Source organism: Colletotrichum aenigma (genome assembly GCF_013390185.1).
Source record: "Colletotrichum aenigma strain Cg56 chromosome Unknown KSG_Cg56_contig08, whole genome shotgun sequence".
Lineage (NCBI taxonomy): Eukaryota > Fungi > Ascomycota > Sordariomycetes > Glomerellales > Glomerellaceae > Colletotrichum > Colletotrichum aenigma.
Genome location: NW_023500914.1, coordinates 563,398 through 583,365, shown reverse-complemented (window position 1 = coordinate 583,365; position 19,968 = coordinate 563,398). Strand labels below are relative to the sequence as shown.

Below are 19,968 nucleotides of genomic sequence, written 5' to 3'. Positions count from 1 at the left end.
CGCACAAAGTCTCCTTCGGGACTGGATGGGATCTTGAGAAAACCGCGAGAGGGAAGCGATTGATTTTGTTTTAAATTTGACCGGCTTTATTCTTGTTTTCTTAGCACGTGCGTTGCTATGGGATGAGGAATGGGAGGGAGAGGGGTGTCACTGGAATGCTTCAATCAAACGGGGTGGCTATCCCTCATCAGCGGCGCCTTTTGGACAGTGAGACATGAGGCACCGATTTGAGTCACATAGTGCAGATAAATTCTTTAACAATGACTGGGCTTTCTGCTGTCTTTGATTTGAATGGATTGAAGCCGCATGTGGTGCGATTCTTCATGGGCCGGGTCTACTTTCCCATCGGACACTATGAAATGGATATACAATAGCCTTATCTTGTACTAAAACCCGATATCTAATGGCATAGGTGGTCTCCAATTGTCAACTTCAATTCTGCAGCGACTTCTTTGGCAATCGCTTCATACTACCAGGCTTTGCTACAAGTTGCGGTCTACTCACCGTACAAAGCTGATGCCTAATCAGCGAAATGTACCTAGACATGTAAGTATGCCATATTTTGACAAGCGATCTCAGTTTCCGTCTTCGGTCGATCAAAAGGGACTTTGGTATCGTGATGGGACTGAGGCCAAAATGCCCAGCCTGGGCACGCTTCAACCATTGAGTCAGCACGATCCTACAACAGGCACTATCCGACCTCCACGCCACTCTTGACTTCGGCAGCGTCGCCCATCTCACGTTGTATCACAATGGCCGACGAACTGCCCGATTTACCTTGGGCTGACCTTGCTGCCAAATTCACCTTCATCTACGCCAAGCCCAATGCCACGGACCACAAAGACCTCTTCCCCCGCCTAGAGCCCGAGCCGGCCCTGGTGGCGGGCATCAACGACTTCATCCGCGTCTTCACAGAAGCCATAGCCAGGCACTCCGCCCGCGAACGCAGCAAATACGCAACAGAATACACAAGCCCACTCCACGACGAGATTCTAGTCGACGATGAGATGGTCAGGGAAATCAGCCCACTCTTCGGCCGGCTGCCTGAGTATGAGCACCTCATCAAAAACCCCAGCTGTCGCCACCGCCCCGATCCGCCGTGCAAATGTCTCGTTCCCTACAGAGAGCGCCGGGCAGATGGCCTTCTACGGCAATGGGAGGTGGACCACTGCTATGAGTTTGAACAGGTTAATGGCGCCGGCTGGAAAAGCTGGCAGTTCCTACTGACGCTGCTCATCCACGGCAAAATGGAGCCACTGCTCCGCCTTGCTGCAAATCCTGACAACGACTTTAACATATGGTCGACGGTTTGTATATGTCAATGTGGCGTAAGTATTGTGGCCCCCGCTTGTTCTAAAAGAAGATCCCATTGAGCTCACCTAAGGTAATGTAGGCGGACGAAGGCAGTGCGCGCCATATGCACGAAAACGCAACCCTGGTTTTCATCTGTCTCCAGATCCTACGCCAACACCTGGAGACCTGGACTCGCTGCGATTATCGATTAACCAAAATGTATCAGAGAATGATCAGCAAGGCGACCGGCGGCGACGCGTACTCATAGCTACCCTACCTCTCTCATCTGTACTTCCTCGGCTTTCCAGAACGCCCGGCGGGCCTGGCTCCGTACACGCGGATTCCCCAGCGCGATGTGTTCAACGTCGAAAACATGCCGCATGATGGTGATATCCTCCCCGTAGAGGAAATGCTGAAGAAAAGAGGGCTGCCGACGGAGCTCGTCGCGGAGGTCATGGATTTGGCTGATTACAAGCCGCGGCGAAGACTCAAAGTCGCACACGATCCATTTCATCGCGATAATCGGGAGGAGCTGGACAAGTACTTGGCGGAGTGTTGGGCAGTGATGGTGCGAGGGGACGTGTTCGCAAAGGCTTTTGACTGCGAGATGAACTGGAGCAGTGATTTGGTGAAGGCATTTAAGCAGCTTTTCCCCGATATTCGCTCGATACGGGTTCCTGAGACGGTACGGTCAGACGACGCCTACGTTTCCGTCATTGATAGGCTGGTTTGCAGATCAAATTTCGAGTGAGGGGTGGTGACGGCAAAGAGCCAGGCAAGGAGCCGGGCAAGAATTGGAGTACGGATTGAAATGTTGTCCCATCGATTGCAACTCCTCAATTTGGCTGCAAGACGAGCTAGAATAACGACTTGGTGGCAACTTTGAGGCAGCTTTTCTCTGATATTCCATCAAAAAAGGGTTCTCGAGACGGTACAGTCTGACGACGCTCATATGCCCACCGTTAATATGCTTGTTAAGACAATTCAGCTGCCCTTCTCCTTTTCATGTTTCTTCTTAATGGCCAGGTGCGATGACAGACGCAAGGGGAAGAGTGTGCAGGGCAGGAAGTTATTCTAGAAACCGCGCGGATGTGGTTTTGCTTCGCCTCTCTCAAGCCTACTCTCATACCATCCTCATCGGTACAAGTTCGATAGTCCCTGTGTCAAATTTACCTACCTCAAGACAAGGGGCCTCAAGAGATACAGTGATCATTTCTGCTCTCGATACGTCTCGGGTGACATGCCACTAAGTACTCGCTGTTAAATACCATGACGGGGCAGTACGTAAATGGCAGGGAATGCAACAACCAACCATGACCGCGTGAAATCTGGATTCAAGGCAATGCAGATCTGCTATTTCAAATCGCGACTCTTCTCTGTGAAATTCGACTTTGGAGGTGACGGGCAACTTATTGCAACCATTACACACCTTGATTGACAATCAGTCCCCTGTTATTTTGCACTGGAGGGCGGGGAGGGGAGTCTTGGGGAAATGGTCAGGGCTAAGAGGGTCGCCCGCTACGAGACTTGTGCCCAGTGACAGCGCATGACGGGCTTTTCTACGCAGTAGAGGAAAACGATGAAAGACCCCCCCCCCTTCGCTGGACCAGTGTCTCTGGCTCCTTGTGGCATGCATGAACAGACATGCGCACAGTACTGCTCGTTACTGTACGGACGTGTGGGGGAATGCTAGCCGAGGCCAGGTTGACATGTTCAACATGAAATGTGATTGGCCCCATTCCCAACTGCACTGTGCAGCATCTCGTCGGGCTGCAGGATGCTATGTTGGGTGATCATGTCACAGCACATACATGCACGCTTAGGACGGGGTTCACTTGTGCACAAGTCTCAGACGTATAAAATCGCTGAGCCTGTCACACACTCCAACTTCTATCTTATGCTTCGTTTTCGAATGTCCATCTTCCAACTACATATTGTCACGGTCCACTACGGAAGTCACCCATGAAACCTGGACGTTTGTGTGCATTCATTAACTCAAGAGAAGAATTACCGTGTGTAAAATCGCCCTGCTGGCCATACCAGCTGCGTTCTCTTGCACTGCTGTCATGTCTTTTGTTGATTCGAACCTGTCGAGGTCCTTCAATCGGCTTCAATGTTTGAACGGCAGTGGTAAGTGCCCCGTCAAGACCCTGCAGACAAAACAATTGTCACTACCTCTTTGGCCCTTTCTCTGGAATATGGCGATGGCCTGTGTTGATGGTTACTTACTGGTTCGGTCAGCTGATGTAGACATATATTCGGACACACTCTTCTGCCTATCCACTTCTTTTGCTGTTGGATTGGTTTTCTATTGCCTTCGGTTTGCCGCGATGTGGTTGACACGTTTCTCCTACGTCACAGGTTGTACTCTCATCTTTGCTCAGAACTTGAACTCCTCGGCGCGGATGTTCCTTGGGCACATGCTCAATGAATACTTCCAGCTGGTCCCTGAGATGATACAAGGATTTCACTTACTGGAATGGTCGACATTGCACTTCGCTACCGAAAATTGCAGAACGGCTTCGAGGAATATTCATATGAGTCAATGGTTTGAGCTAAGCATGACTGCAATGGCTGCCAACTCCTTCAATCTGGAGGACATGCGAGGTCTGAAAGCTACACTCATGTTTGCCAAAAGAGGTAGTAGTTGTACCTCACTCCAAGTATCCCATAAAGGCTCGACATGCCCTAGCACATCTGTTTCGGGCCAACTTCCACCGGCAGAAGCCCAAGACGATCAAAACAGCGATGGCCTCCAAAACTCCGTAAAGCGTTCATATTCTCGACGGAGAGAAAGTGGTGACGGAGAAGATAGAGAACCACCCAGCAGGAAGAGGCCCAGATGCAAGAAAAGTCCCTCCGTCATCAAGAAGCTCGCATGTCCCTTCTATCGTAACGATCCCAAGAATCACCAAAAACACCGATCTTGCGCAGGACCGGGATGGACAAGCATGCACCGCGTTAAGTAAATGAGACCGGCTTCCAAAAGTCTTTTTGTCAACAGCTAATTCCGAAGTGCAGAGAGCACATATTACGACAACATGCCCTGCCAATCCACTGCCCTCGCTGCTTGAAGACTTTCAACGCCGAAACAGAATGTAAGGTTCATCTTAGGCAAGCTTTGCTCTGCCCGTTGAGTGATCACACTCCTCCAGACGGCTACAACAAAGAGCAAGAGGCCACCCTCCGAACAAGAAGCAAGGGCAATGTGGAGCTGGAGCGGAGAGCCATGTACCGACTTCTGTTTCCCGGTGTGCTGGACGATCTTATTCCGAGTCCATGTAAGTGCTCCCTACATGCAGTCTCAAAGCCCGCTGCTGTATCCGATTCTCACTATGTGTAGATTATGAGGATGACGACATGGAGTTGGAAAAGCTTCAACGCAGGGCGTTGAATCTATTCAAGAGGCACATGGAGCTTGCTGTTCCACGAAAAGCGAGCTGCCTTCTCGAACATACGACCTTCGAACCTTCAGTACCCCTCGATCTTCCTATGCGCACTCGGTTTGTCGAAGTTATTGTAAGCGCAGTCGCAGAGGCATCTCGATCCTTTCGACAACGAGAAAGTCTGCCGACTGAGGCGCAAGACCCTGCCGTGCCTCGCGAATCATGCGGCTTCATTCAACAGCCCCAGGTATCTGGCGCTACGGACAATATGCTCTTTCTGCCGACAACCACACTTACACATGAGCCACTTGAGTCTCAGGGCAGTGTGCAACAATATGGAGGATTGGAATATGGGCTGAATAATCCCACTGGAGTTCACGACGGGCTGGAATATCAGAACAATGCTTTGGGGCTTGGGCAAGAGGAGACTGTTGATGCCCCAAGCCTCGACATGAGCTTCTTGGATTGGACCTTTGACCAGGATACCTCGTTTCAAGGCCCATAGGAACCAATTAGAAATGAGGAGAGGGGAGGAGGAGGGGCAAGTGAGGTGGATTCTGCTTTCGACTTTTGTATTTCATGTCAATAGGCAAGGCGTTTAGTCTAGCCCAAAGTCACTCTCTCAATCGCGAACTCCTTTCATCTTACAATTTTGCTGTTGAGGCGAAAGCTACAGTTAACAGGGTGTAATACTACTTACCTGCCTATCTACTAAAGGTAAAAATTGTCGCTATTCTTGATTCTCTTAGTGTCCTTACGGATGTCTCTATTACTATTATCACCATCGCAGCTACTGTTGCCGTCATGATTGAGGTTACCATCACTGTCGTCGTCGTCTTCGCCGTCATCGCTATTAGTCTAGATCGCTATCCGTCCAAACAGCAAAACATTGGTCTTGAAGTTTGTCACACGTCTATTATCGCTGCATGCCATGAATCTAAAATACACATATGAAAATGGTGAAGCTCCAGAATGTACACTATCGTCTTCAGTCCTGCTGACTTCTCCCGCACACCTTTAACCGTAGTTAAGCTCGAACCGGGTGGCGAACCCAGCTTCCGTCGGCTCAACCTCCTTGACGGGATGAAGAATCATCGGCGGCAAACAAGGCCGGCCGTGCTCAATCTCCCAGTTCCTGCCGCCAATATCCGTATCGACGTAGCCCATCCAGTTGTTGTACAACCTGGAAGGGGGCTCTGCGCGGTAGTACCACGTTGTTCCTTGGTACCTCCTCTCTCGTCCGTAGCCGAACGGACTGCCCTCGCCGCCGCTGCCCATGTCTCCTGAATTAAACCACTTGTCCAGGAACGCACCGTTCCAGGGGCGATCGAACCAGGTAGGGTGCGGCGCGAAAACAGCCTTGAAACCGTGCAGCAGAGACACAGTCTGCGGGGTCATCTCCGACGCGATGTGGTTACCGCGCAGGTTCTCGACATGCATGATATCCAAAAGACGCTTTGAAAGTCGGGACTGCGTCACAATCGTCGTCCGGCGCGGGAGCGTCCTGGGGTCGGGGTTCTCCTCATCCTTGTATCCCCAAATATTATCACCGAAGATCCAACTGCTGTTCACCGGGTTGAAGATCGGACCCAACGTGATCAGGTCGGCGTCCTCCCCGACACCCCACGTATACGCGTCTTCTTCGGGGTTCGCGACCGGCGGCTTGGGCCCGACGGGGTTGATAAAGGATACCTTCGGCGGGCCCCAGACCTGGCTGCCGCGCGTGGCCTGCTCCGTGTGCAGACGGAAATCGGTGTCGTAGTCGCCATGGAAGCCGGGGATGTAGTACCGCTCGTTGCGTTCCCACAGGCCCCGGCGCGGCTGGTTCCGCGCAAAGCCCTCCAGCCGCCGCACGAAGTCGTAGTTGTGCCCGACGACGCGGACGTCCATTTCCCAGTTCCAGATGAAATCGAACTCCGGGTGGTCGATGCTGAACTTCTGGACAGAGAGCCACTGCGCGTGGTGGACCGTCCGCTCCTCGGCGTCCGTCAGCGCCGTGTAGATGTCCCACACGGCCTGGTCGTTCCAGACCTTGGTCATGCTGTGGAATTCCTTGGGGATGTGCTTGTCCAGCATGTTCTGGCGCTCCTTGTCATCGAAGATGTTCACAGAGTCGTCGCGCACGTGCAGCAGGAGGAACACCTCGTACTCCCCGCCGGAACGCAGCGACAGCTCCGAGACGAGCGCCCGGATCACCTGCTTGTCGTTCTCGGTGTACTTCTTGCCGGTGTACGTCCTCAGCAGCACGGCGGTCCGGCTCTCGTGCGCCGCGTCCTCCCGCGCATCCAGCTCTCCGCCGTCCTCCCTCTTCCTCATCTCGTTCCCGTACTTGCTGGCGATGTCCTCGTACGCCGTGATGAGGTACTCGTTCGGCTTCCCCTTGCCGAACCGAGCTGCGTTCTGCTGCGCGCACTTCGTCTGCAGGTCACCCCATTTGACGCTGTCCCAGTCGATCGGCAGACCCGTCTTGGCGTGCAGCTGCGGCGTGAGCCCGTACTGGCCCAGTCGCGTGTCGCGCTCGTAGCAGATGTCGCCGTCCATGTCCATGATGTCGAAGCCGCCCATGCCCGGCTTGGGGAAGTCGCGCGGGTGGCCCTTGAAGACGAGCAGGTCCTCCACGGGCTCGCCGAGCGCGCCGACGCACGGCACGTAGGCGGCGCGGCGCGTCTTGTTCCACTCGTCGCTGTTGTAGTCCGGGTACGGGTCGAAGTGCACCGGCCGCTGGTTCGCGGCCCAGGGCTGCTCCTCCGCGGCGGACTGTCTGAAGCGGTTTGCGAACTTGGCCGGGCGGTCGTCCTTGCGGCTCAGAGAGGCAAGCGTGTTTCCGTAGATCGCGCCGCTGCCAGGAAGCCTGATCATAATGTGAGTTGGTCTGCGTTTTGATGAAACAGCGATGACGCTCGAGTTAGTTGCAGCACTTACTTCTTGGCGGTCTCATACTCCCTCGCGAACTGGTCTCGCAGCTGCTGCTCGTGGTGCGACCTCGCTGCCTCCGCGTCTTGCTCCTTCTTCTTCCGCTTGGCCTCCGCCTCCTCCTTTTCCTTCTGCTTCTTCGCCTCCTCCTCGATCTTCTTCTTCCGCTTTTCCTCCTCTGCCTTCTTCTTGTCCTCCGCCTCGTCGTGCACTGGCACGGTCTGCGGCTCGTCCTGCTGCTTCTCCCACTCCTTGACCCTCTCGTCCTCCTCCGTCTTCTTGTCGCCCTCCTGCTTGCGTAGCTCGCCGTCGTCCTGCGGCTTGGCGTCGGCGTCCGCCGGCGTCGTCTTGGGCTGCTCCGGCTTCCACGGCTCAGTGAGCGGGACGACTGGCTTCGTGGGCGTCTCCTCGGCCAGTGTCGCCGCGTGCCCGTGGCGCCAGATGGCGACATTCCGCCCGTTGCGGACGTACGCCGTCCATGATGTGTAGAAAAGGAAAGCGGCCACGGCCAGGAGAATGAGTGTCTTGGGTCGGGCCCTGGCCCTCAACGGGCTCTGCTTGAACATGATGCACTGCTTTTTGGTTTTGGTGTCTCCGAGGCGTTGAGGGAGTGTGAACGCTCCGGAGGGGGTGAGTGAGATCCGGGGATGGCCGTGTTCTGAAATGCCAGACCACCGGCGTTATGTTTCGAGATGCTGTCTCGGCTTCTCAAAAGAAGGATGCCCAGTGAACAGTGACATACAACGGAACGAACACCACCAAGAAGCCAAGCAAAACCTTGACCCAATAAGAAATGGAAGTTGTAACCCGGTCAGTTCGTGGATGAGCGAAACTGTATTTCGATGATGAAGGGCATGGTGTGCGGGAAAGGGGGGGAGAAAAGAGAGTTCACGGAGGAAGGGCCCAACGGGTTTGTCCTGCGCGCGCGGGTTATAGCGAGGCGATTCAGCTTTCGCAGGGATGGCCTTTCCATCGTTTGATGCGACAAGTGTGCTTCCTGTCAAGACTAGATAGATTAAGGGGTCTCATCTTCTAGAAAGTGTGATGCCGCGTGCGTGGGAATAGTGGTGTGGGAGGCGAAATAAGGTTTTGGCTGAGTCGGTTGTGATACATGGGATGGTTGACAACTGCCGCCTCATACCCCGTCCACCGCGTCTTGGCAACTTGCCGGGAAAGATTTCCTCAGGCAGCTGGATGAGGGAAGCGCCCAGCTTTTCTGCCGATTGTTATTTCTTTGCAGAGCTTTGTGTCTCTTTCTTGAGTGCAGGACTGCAGACAACCTCTGTTGGCTCTTCAATCCGTCCCACATTTTGAGTTTGGACTTCCGACTTGAAGTTCCGACGATGCCGGCCACAACCCAACACACCACCACCCACCTCTACAACAAGAATAGAAATGTTCTATGCAAACCATTCCGTCTCTCTATTTGAGATGAACTCATCAAAATCTTCAGTGTCATGTATTCAGTCCCAGAGGGCAAGGTGCAGGCGGTGGTCTGCCGGTGTTGGGGTAATAAAACAGAGTTTTTGTGCAAGCAAGGACTACTCCTCCAACGAAGTTAATAAACTTTCCTCATTGAAAATGTGATGTGGTAATTGTACCTTCACGAGGCGACCCTCCCTGCAACAGGGGGAAGGGGGGGCAACGCAATTCTCTTGGCGCAATGCTTGACGTCGCACCCGGTGGCTGCTCTGGGCAGAATAGAAGGAGTGATAACGGCTACGCAGGACGGACAGGTTGAACGCGTCAACCGGGTGGCACTGAAGGAACAGCCCAAGATTGCACGCAAGAACGGGATCAACGATCTTTTCCCCCGAATGCACTCCCTTTAATTGCCATCTCGAGAATCTCTCTTCCCGCGTTGGACGTGGGCAGGGGTTCGGGCTTCGATAATCTCATTTCGGTTCAAAATTTCGTTTCGATATTCCTTCGAAGAGTAGGATCTGGGCAGTTGAGACTTATCGCCGCAAAGACCGTAGATAAGACTATGACAAGTATGGCCCGAGTTCAGTCACGCCATCCTACGCGCCGTTCTTGCCACCATTCGGCAATCCCTCACACTTCCGGCAACGAGCGCGTTCAAAAAAAGCTGCTGACCGCTCGAGTCCTGAAGTCCGTTGAAAGTCCGTTGAGCATCGAGTTGCAATCCTCGCATTGTCTCCACTTGCAACGTCTGAAGAGCCAATCCAACGCCCTTGCTTAATCGCTTCGAATCGGCACCCCGCGGCGGGGCAACTTCGTATTCTATCGGAAAGTTTAAATCACCGCAACTTCATCTCCTCTTTGGCGAACTCCAATCGAGCAGATTTTGGACCATCACAATTCCAACAGCCCGTAAAAGATGTTGTCTCGAGATAAGGCTGAGAGGGCAACTTCTCCTGATCCCAGGCCTCTCCCACGTGAAACTCAAAAGAATCGCGGCTTGCGTTCAATCGAGGTTGTATTTGACTTGTTTTTAAGGTTAGTAGCAAGGTATCAAAAGACCGCGCGACCTCCCGCTGTGTTCTATCCGGGCAACTCCTGGCAATCCTTTTCGCGTCTTCGGACGATGGCCTCAGGGCCGCCAGCGTCCAGGCCTCTGTCCCGCCTAGTGCTCGACCTTGAGCGAGAAGTCGACGTGTGGTACGCCCTGGTGAATCGCGCTCGTCGAAACAATATCCACATCTGCGTAAATCGTCAGCCAAACAATCCCTCGAGCCCGATGTCTCCCCAGCGTTCAACATCATCAACGACTCACCATTGCACACGTAGTTCTCCACATTCTCCAACGTCAACCCGCCCGAGACCTCGACCAGAAAGTGCCTCTTGCCAGCCCACCTCTCCTTCAGACTCCTCGCCGCAACCTTGACGCCCTCGCCCGTGAAGTTATCCAGCATCACCACGTCCGCGCCCGCCTCAATCGCCTCGTCCGCCTCCGCCTCGCTCTGCACCTCCACCTCCACCTTCAAGCTGAACCCGCCCACGCTCTTCGCCGCCCGCACCGCGTTCGTGATGCTGCCCTTGCTCCACACGTGATTGTCCTTGAGCATGATCATCGAGCTCAGGTCGTGCCGGTGCGCGTCCGCCCCGCCGACCATCATGCCGTACTTCTCCACCAGCCGGAACCCCGGCGTCGTCTTGCGCGTGCCCGCCAGCACGCCCCGGTACCCCGCCGCGCGCAGGTTCACCAGCATCCCGCGCGTCATGCTCGCCACCCCGGAGCACCGCGCGAGCGTGTTGAGCGCGACCCGCTCGCCGAGGAGCAGCCCGCGCGTCGGGCCCGTGACGGTCGCCACGGCCATCTTGCCCTTGGGCGCGCCGCCGTGGCCGCGCAGCTCGATGTGGGAACCTTCTTTGACGTGCCACTCGACGGTGCAGTCGCACTGCCGGAAGATCTCGTCGACGAAGGGGCGGCCGGCGACGATGCCACCGGATTTGCCCCAGAGGGTGGCCTTGCGTGGGTCTGAGCCGACGACGAAGCCGCCGTAGTCGAAGGAGGGGGTGTCCTCGGCCAGCCAGGCGGTGACGAGGGTCTTCCAGGAGGGCGGGAGGAGGTGCTCGAGGGAGCCGTGCTCGAGGGGGACGTCTTCCATTGTGCGGTTCGTGGTGGGGGTTGCGGGGTAGTTTTCGTTCGCTCGATCGGTAGGTGTGTAGATTTCGTGGGTGATGTTCGGTGTCAAAGGATCAATTACTCGTGGGGAGGTTAGCAGGAGTTAAAAATTGCGATGTGAGATGTTTGCGCCGCGAGGAAGGGAGGCAATCTTGAAGAGCAGGAAGGGGTCTTTGTCGCCACGGTTTGAGTTTCGTCGACGTTGACGCCGCGGCTTGAGTCGGTGCCGACTGCTGCCGGTCGCTGCCGATGGTGGGGCTGGCGGGTGACAGCTCGGTGGGGGCGTCTGTGCAATTGCCGCCAGCTGTGCTGCATCCGACGCGCCCGCTTCCGACGGTGTAAGTCTTCTCACTAACAACGTTCAAGGCTGGTTGATGGACCTTTAGTGCGAACAAGCTCTAGTCAAGGTGGTCTTATGGCAATTATTGTGTTGGGGAACCGATAGTATCTGCAAAGTCTGGCCAATATTTGCAATCAAGTGCCGGTTCGACCTGCGCAGGAGAGATCACCACTGGATGCAGCTTGACTAACACCGGGTGAAGATCACTTAGACGCGGCAATTCCATCAACCGTACGGCCCAAAAGTCAGAGTCTTGCTGGTCAATGTCATTCGGAAGTATTGATGGAGAGATGATATGAGTTTACTGCTCTCAATGAGCCATCGCCGCCGAGTTCTTCAACCTCCAGCATCTCGTCACCATTCAACGCCGGCTTCTGAGCAATCAACCCTTGGTTGCTCCCACCATGGCATCCAAGAACAACCATCGATCACCCTCCACGCCATGTCCGATCTCTCCCCTCTACTCTCAAACGTTCTCAAACTTTGCATCGTCTATCGCGTATGCGCCCCGACATCCTCAGCATCAACATCCGGTCCCGGCCCCTGAAGATGCGCCGCCGGATCCCTCTGCACATTACCCCCCTCCTTTGCCCCGTTTGCCCCGTTCTGTCCTGACTCTCCGCAGCACGGCACGATCACGCTCGTCTTGTTTCTCGCCCCAGGCATATCCAGCGCCGGGTTCGACGTGAAGAAATCCGCAGGCCGGATGTGCATCTGATGGATCTCGACGGGCCTGTTCCGACGTTAGCAAACAACCAAAATCACTCGGACAAATGCTGCTCACATCACAGGCCAGTCCTCAACCCGGGGATTGTGCGTCAGCCCGAAAACGCTCCAGATCACCGGACTACTCTTCCTCCCCTCCCCTCCTCCGTTCCTCTCCCCAATATCACCATCATTGTCGCCAAACCAGTCCCCCCGCTGCACCATATCCCACACGCCCCCCTCCTCCTCAACGCTCTGGTTCGTAAACTCCCCCGCCGCCCACAGCTCCTCGTCCCGGTGCCCCGTCACCCATACATGGTGCCGCGCGAACTTGGCCCTCTTACTCACCTGGCTCGCCTCGTCCGCGAGTATCAGCTGCGTCGCGCTCGGCACAAGCTTGTACGCCACGTTCCGCCCGCTCACCGCGTTCCGCACCCGCCGGTTCTGAATCTTCACCACCCGGTTCACCCGCGGCTCCGCGTCCACCCAGCACGCGCGCTCCACCTCCCGCTTCATCACTCGGTAGAAATTCCCGTACGGGTTCGTCCGCTCGTCCATCGCCACCGGCACGCTCTCCTCCACCACGACCTCCGTGTCCCCGGCCGCGTACGAGTCCACCGCCGGGTCGATCCGCACGGCGAACACGTGCTGGTGGTTCTGCGCCAGCACCCCGTCCGCCACCACGACCCCGTACTCGCTCTCCGTCTTGCCTGCGTCCATCGCTACCACGCTCATCACCCCCGTCGCCCGCGTCTCCAGTGTGATCCCCCCTGCAGTGTCGAGCTTGTACGCGAAAACGTACTCGTAGTTCGCCAGCGTGACGACGCACTGCACCACCAGCTCCCTTAACCTCGTCACCACCGCCCGGTTCGTGCGGAAGTTCGTGTGCTTCCAGCCGATCCCGTTGTCCTGCTCGTGCAGGCACACCACCGCCTTGGCCACCGTGGGGTTGCCACCGGCGTCCGCGAGCAGCGCGTCGAAGTAGTGGATTGCGCCGAGGCAGTCGCACCCGAGCTCGAGGTTGTTCGCGACGCGCCCGAAGCCGCCGTCGCCGAGGTCGAAGGCCTGCTTGCGCTGAAACGGCGGCCGCGGGTCGCCGTAGGGGACGGTGAGCTCGCTGTAGCTGAGGCGGAAGAGCACGGGGCGGTTGTCGTAGCAGAGGTCGTGCAGGACGGCGCCCTCGCGCGGGGTGAAGCCCAGACGGAAGCGCCACTTTTGCCAGGAGACGAGGTTGTCGCTGTGGACCGTGAAGCTGGCGCCCTCGGGCTGCGTGATGTTGATGGGTTTCAGGTCCGCGCGCTGGGGGATGTCGAGCAGTTCCGGGACGTACTCGGCGCCCGGGGTGATCTTCGTCGTGAAGAGCGGTTTGGGGTCGGCGGATGTGTTCCTGGGTTGCGGGTGCAGGGGATCGTCTTTGCCGCCCGTGGCGAGGCGGTCGACGCGGACGATCTTCTTGGTGGTGAAGTCCATAACGGGGATGATGGGGATCGGGTAGGCGTAGTGGTTTGAGTCCGGGTTGTCGGCGGCGGCGTCGCGGGCGAAGACGAGGCCTTGCATTGTGCGTGGGATGGCGCCGTCCGAGGGGTCTGGGCCGCCGTAGGGCCAAGGGTCGATCGTGACTGTAAAGTTCTCGGGGAGGGAGAACTCCGACATTGCGTCTTTGAAGAGGGGAGAGGCGATGCAGGCGTCTTGGAAGGCGCCAAACTCGTCGCTTTGATATCGTGTCAGTGTGTGCAGACATGGCTTTCCAAGAGGGGCTTACGGAGTGTAGCCGGTCTGAGACTCAGGCTTGGCCACGATGCGCTCGGCTTCTGTCTTCGTTTCGAGGTCGACGATGGACTTTGTGTATTCTGGGAGCTTCCCGTTCTTGATCACATCGTACTGGAGCCGCGCCCGTCGTGGGGGGCGCGGCGTGCTGTCGCTGAGGGTGCCTTCATGCTCGGCTTGCAAGAAGGGAATGAGCTCCGCTTTCTTCGGTTCTTGCAGGTAGATTGCGCGGAAGAAGAGCGTCACTTCAGAGGTGTAAAGCTTCTTCACGACGTCGCCGGCAAGCTTGAACTCGGCCTCGGAGAGGTCTTTCAACGGATGAAGGGCCATGTCTGCACAATCACGTATTGTTTTTCTCGAGAATTGAGACGGACTGACTGGGGCGGGCGAGGGAGCGGCAGCGGCCAGCCTTATCTAGACCTCAACGGGCGGCTGGGCGAGATGCAATGCGGGGGATCTTGCAGTAGTCTGGTGATATCGAGCCATTCAAACGCCTCCGGTATGCGACGGTTATCTTGGCGTGTGACCACAGATATGCCGCTGCTTCCTGTGGGAAGCACGACTTCACATAGTCTTGTCGCGATATGCAAACCAACTCGGCCAGCTCAAGACCATGGCGGCGGGGTAATTGGTCTTGTCAAGATGATAGCTTCATCATGGTGGGGTAAGCTGTCGTGCATGCCCAATCCAGACGCTCATGAGCTGTAGTTTTCTCCAACATTTTTGGAGATCTTGTCGTCTCTCTAAGCTGATCTCATGCCGCTTTGGGAAAGTCCATGCGGTGCAGCAAGGCCATTGGCTGCGGCCTCCATCGGCGTCTTGGGGTTATTGTTGGTGCCGCAGCGAAGGATCGCGCGCGAAGCTGGCCAGGCGAGGACAAACTTCTCCGGGCGCCAGCCGAGAGACTGAAGGCACCGTCTGACCCAAACCCCGTTTCCTGTGTCGTTGCATCCCGTTTGTTGTGTGATTGTTCAACAGTGATGTTTTCTGTGACATTCAATGGTCGCGGGAACGACCGCCACACGGCCCGAACAGAGTTGCGTCGACGACGGTCCAACGTCGGAGCCGTGCATCAACATGGCATGACCAATCTGCAGGGAAAGAAGATTAAGATTAAGCTACGTTCGAAGCATCCGATTCATCTGACCTCCGAGGTCGCAATTCGCAATGCTGGTTATCCCCTCAAACTCGAGCGTTGCAATCCGGACGGAGGCCGCTCCACAATCGAGTATCAAGAAGTGGTAGACAAGAAGCACCTCGGCAGGCTGGCCCGTGACACGACATACCGAAGCTGCATGCTGCCGCCCGGTCAGACGCCAGGCCGCTCGTCCGTTGCACATCTCGGCACATGAGACCAAGAGACTTTTTCAAAAAAAAAAAAAAAAAAAAAAAAGCGTTAATATGATGATCAGAGACATGTCCCGCGATCCTGAATTTGATACCCGTGTAGGCAAGGCAAGGCAAGGCAAGGCAAGGCAAGGCAAGGTTGTTGACCCACATCTCAAGAATGCGCGACGGCAAGGACGACAGCAAGGACGGCCTTGTTGAAGAGCCGCACCGAATTGATGGGATAGCTCGGGTCGAGAGTTTGGGCTTGAGTTGTTTCGTATACAAACACTTGTTTGAGAGAAATGCTCGCTCTTCAAAATGAGAACGCACTACTGTAGAGATTAAGTTGTCGTGACCGAGTTCGTGATGATTGTCGAAATGACAATCGACGGCGGAACGTACGCCGTCGTCTCTTGTGCGGCAAAACAAACTTCGAATTAAGCAAGTCATCATATGGCATTGTCAAGCTCCCCTGGACAAGGTCAGATTCTGATCGGCCGTCGTCCATCGGGGCATGACTCGATCGGCAGGAGTCATCCGCAAGACCGGGCCGCTGTGGCCTGCGGCTGAGGTTGAGGACATCTGAGATAAAGCAGTGGGCCGTTGTTTGGGAAGAAAAAGAAAAGACGAGTGAGAGACGTTGCGTGGACGTGGCTTCTCTCGCAACGGCTCTGGCGATTGCCGATTCGGGGGTTGAGGATGGCATCAGTCTCGAGATGCGAGCGAGACCGGTCGTTGGGTCGCTGGTGTTCGGATTGTAGTCATCCGCCTAGAGCCGAGACCATCGGATGCACCCGGCGGCCAGTCATCTGGTAGATGCATCGTGAAATGGCTTGCGTGGCATGGCGATTTTGCAGGGCGACAGGGCGGGACGGCGGAACGTCTAGACTTTTCGCAGAGACATCGGACGAAGGTGGAGGGCGCTCAGCCCCAAACGCGGGAGTAAGGTTGGTGCTGGCTGTTTGATGTCAGGAATTTCTTGTTGTGGGCACACTGCGGTTTGTAAGTGATGTGCCACGAGCAGTAAGTGAGCGTCTCAAGTCTGCATGCTTGGCGCAACGGAGACGGTTCGGACTGAGGACGACACTGAAGTGGTGTTCATGGCTCTGGGCGGTGTTTGGTGATGCGATCGATGGCTTGATTCTGCGTGGGGAGTTCATGTCCTTTTACCGATCATGACATGAGAGTGGCCACTTGGCGTCGATGCCACGAAACAGGACAAGACTACAGCCTGCCTTGGGTGAGGTATCTTAGCGGCAGGGACGAGATGGTCGTTCCGTGGCGCACGGCAGTTCAGAAAGAAAAGCGGAGGACGGGGAAGGCTCCTGGTCAAGATCAAGTTTATTGGCGAAGAATGTGCTGCTATTGGTTCGCGTGAGTGCGGGGAGTTGTCTCTAGTTGAGTTGACGAGGCTTGATAATGATGAGGCTTGACGAGCACAAGCGGTGGCCGACGTCTGCGAACCGTGGAGGCATTTTATTGCGTTCGACGGCGTGGTCTGGAAGATCCGATGCTGGTGGTGGTGCTGCAGGTGCTGAAAAGGCAGGCATGTACTGCGTAGAGTCAGTTCAGTCTTGAGAGGATGAACGGCGACGAGGTGGAGGTGCAGGTTGATACCTATTTTAAGAGGTGTCCATCCAGGGTGCTCCCTTCTGAAACGCGCCAATTTATCTGATGTCGTGATGGCCCGGGGATCTCCATGATTGTTTTCTGGGCCGGCTTTTGGTGCTCAATTGACATTCTTATTTCTCCTTCTCGATCTTTTTCGGGCCTCCCTGTCGTCCATCGACACGCCGAGACCCTCGAGGGCATCCACAGGACGGATCCCAATTACCAGAAATCTTGCTGAGGCCCCTGTTCGGGACACCGAAGCGAAAGGAGGAGAAGAAGACACCTGGTACGTGCCTCGTCCGGGTACAAGGTAAGGTACCTAGGTACGTCTCGTCAGGGGTGAGCCAGCGAGTGCCTGGCTTAGGTAAGGCACAGAGAGTGGAAAACACGTGGAAGGAACTCCCAGGCAGGACTTGGCATTGATATGGCAAGACGAACAGCAGGTGCAGGAGCGCAGAGACCAACTGATTCCACCTGCCCTCAGTGTCTCCGACTCCCCTCATCAGATGTGCTTGATGATCCATCCTGTCGTCTGCGTATTCGTACGTGTGTGATGCCATCCATTATCCATGGACGAATTTGACCCGAATCCGTGCGCCGTTCCTTGGGGTCCAACATAGGTACCCAATATCCAGCCTTTCAAGGGACGGGCATTGCTACGTGCAGATTGCTCCGCCAAAGCCACATCAGGCTAGACGTCCGCCGTCCCACGACTCGTTGAATACCTACTTTTCCAAGTTGACCGGGCCAACAATGTTGGGCGACTGACTTCCACATTCGAAGCGAAGGCTTGCTCAATCTTATGAGCACGCACACACACACACACACACAAACTCGTTACTAAGAGTAGAGTGCAAGAGGCATTTGTGACGCGACGCGATACGAGACTTGCACGAGACGGGCGAGACGGGCGAGACGGACTCGAGTCAATCGACGAGACGGGACTCTTTGTCTGGACCGCCGCCGTGTCTCCCGTTCCCCGTCCCCCCGTCTCACAGTCACTCTCACTCGGCAGCTCTTCCCGAGCACAGATGCCGCAATGCTCATTCGTCATATCCGTCGGCAGGTGGCGTAAGTCTTTGGGCACTTTCTTCGGATTGTTTGTATCCGTCCCGTGTCCCGGCTTCCAGTGCTTCAGTGATTCATCCATTGCCTCGCTCGCCCTACCCGTCTGCCACCAGACCTCGGGCTTGTTCGTGTCTGCAATGTCCATGCACCCAGCGCGGTCGAGCACGGGGATCCCATCTCTTGGTGTCTTTCCCGTCCGTGCAATCCGCCCTCCCGTGCTGTCTCATCCGTCGTCTGGCCTGTCTGGCCTGTCGAATCCCCTGGCAGCAGCGCCAAGCGGCCAAGTTGCCCGTCAGCACCGGCGCCCATCCATCCACTACCTTAGGCCAGGTGAGGACTTGGAAAGCACTGCGCCGTAGCATTCGGGCCAGGGACGATCGTATGGTTCTCCGACGGCCGGAAGCACCTCACGCAGTAGCGCATGCGCATACAAGGCAAGTGTGAAGACGGTGAGGTGGAGGGATGGTGAGGTGGAGGTTACGCGGTGACGGTGCAGTGTGTACGTACTTTGCTGAGGTGTTGTCAGCACCGCAGCCCGCAGCAGGCAGACCCGGCGGCGACATCCAGCCAAGCAGCAGGTGCAGCTGGAGCAGGTGCAGCCAAGGTACCTACCCTGAGGTGTACCTTCCAGGGGGCCACGCCACGGCCACCAACCAAACCAAGGAAAGAAGGCACAGAAGGGACTTCCATTGCTCATTCTTTTCCCGACCCGTCCAAGTCTCGTCCAGTCCATTGCGTTGCGAATCGAATCGACGAATCGCTCGACTCCCTATCGCAACTTGCTCCTCCGAAGTAGCGCAGTGTCCATCTGCCAATCGTCCCTTCTTTTCTTCTCCTTATCGCTGAGGTGCCCTCCACTCCCTCCTTCCTGAGTCCCTCCCTTGCATCCCGACCTATTAAAGACTCGCCCCGTGCCAAGTCTCGCCCGTTTCCCATATCGCTGCTGTCTCGAGGTTTTGCGAGACTCGACCGTCACTCACTCAACGAAGCAAAAACTTCGCTCCTTGGACAAAAACCCTTCCGACGACCACATTTCTACCAAGACACGCAGCACGTCCAGATCAGCCTCCCGCTCAAGCCGTTCGGTGCCTTAATTGGAACACCTCAGTCGTACTCGGTGCGGCACAGCACAGCCATCCGCCATCTTACGCAGCCCTGCATCCACCCCAAATCGTGTCCTCCAGCCGCATCGCCCTGACCGAAGACCAAAAAAAAAAAAAAAAAAAAAAAAAAAAAAAAAATTCACTAGGACCCTGGGCGAAGTCCCCTAATAATATCTTCGCCCATTTTATTCTGCCAACTTGCCGTCTGAAACACAACAACTCTGCCCACCCAGAGTCTCGACGACGTCAATTCGTCTTCATTCTCCTTCTACGTCTCTTGGAATTCAGATCGATCGCCGGGGAACTCGACCCAGTCGTCCCGTCCTGACCTGCGCCTCTCTCTGCGACGACGCTATTCCAAAGGTGCGCTCCGGTCCTCGTCTGCCCGTTACGTCTCCAGGCCCCACGCACTCTCTATCCGCTACCAGCTCATCCCTTCACCACCCAAACCTTGAACAAGCTCCCTCCCCTATTCCCCCGACCTAGACTTCATTTACCTGCCAGCCCTACCCGCCTGCTCTTCGCTGCGCAGCTTCTTGCGCCTCAGCCTGTTGCCGACGTGCCCGTTTTTCCTAATAATTTCCAAACTGACACCACCTCTTTTGGTTTCGCAGGAATCACAGAGCCGTAGTCCAGGCCCTCCAACTGCCGCGGCTTTGCCTTCTTTATACTCCGAATTCGACGTCCCCAACGGCTTTTTTTAAGCAACCACGTCGCATTCGTTTCGGCCCCCAAAACGTCCTTCTTTAACGTCGCCGTCACTACAGCTTCCGTCTTTGCCAAGAGGAATTCGACTTCCCAATGACTTCATAGTTGTCAATTCATTCAACAAGAAAACTCGCTCTTTACATTACCACCTTCGCC

At 55.8% G+C, this 19,968-nt stretch overlaps 4 protein-coding genes across 4 annotated transcripts; 1 reads left to right on the top strand and 3 right to left on the bottom strand.

The window, feature by feature from the left end:
• Positions 1-752: 752 nt before the first annotated feature.
• On the top strand, positions 753-2,044 carry CGCA056_v011718 (uncharacterized protein; the record flags this gene model as incomplete). The annotated part of the gene is made up of 2 exons (XM_037326964.1): positions 753-1,307; positions 1,562-2,044. 2 exons carry the CDS (start codon positions 753-755, stop codon positions 2,042-2,044), a joined length of 1,038 nt encoding a protein of 345 aa, XP_037174781.1.
• A 3,652-nt stretch (positions 2,045-5,696) lies between these two features.
• On the bottom strand, positions 5,697-8,158 carry CGCA056_v011717 (uncharacterized protein; the record flags this gene model as incomplete). The annotated part of the gene is made up of 2 exons (XM_037326963.1): positions 5,697-7,530; positions 7,602-8,158. The coding sequence occupies 2 exons, from the start codon at positions 8,156-8,158 to the stop codon at positions 5,697-5,699; spliced, it is 2,391 nt and encodes a 796-aa protein (XP_037174429.1).
• A 2,021-nt stretch (positions 8,159-10,179) lies between these two features.
• CGCA056_v011716 (Nicotinate-nucleotide pyrophosphorylase) lies at positions 10,180-11,164 on the bottom strand (the record flags this gene model as incomplete). Its single annotated transcript, XM_037326962.1, has 2 exons — positions 10,180-10,256; positions 10,330-11,164. 2 exons carry the CDS (start codon positions 11,162-11,164, stop codon positions 10,180-10,182), a joined length of 912 nt encoding a protein of 303 aa, XP_037174757.1.
• Positions 11,165-12,013: 849 nt separating this feature from the next.
• AO-I-2 (Copper amine oxidase 1) lies at positions 12,014-14,323 on the bottom strand (the record flags this gene model as incomplete). Its single annotated transcript, XM_037326961.1, has 3 exons — positions 12,014-12,254; positions 12,306-13,937; positions 13,989-14,323. 3 exons carry the CDS (start codon positions 14,321-14,323, stop codon positions 12,014-12,016), a joined length of 2,208 nt encoding a protein of 735 aa, XP_037174426.1.
• Between the last annotated feature and the right edge of the window lie 5,645 nt (positions 14,324-19,968).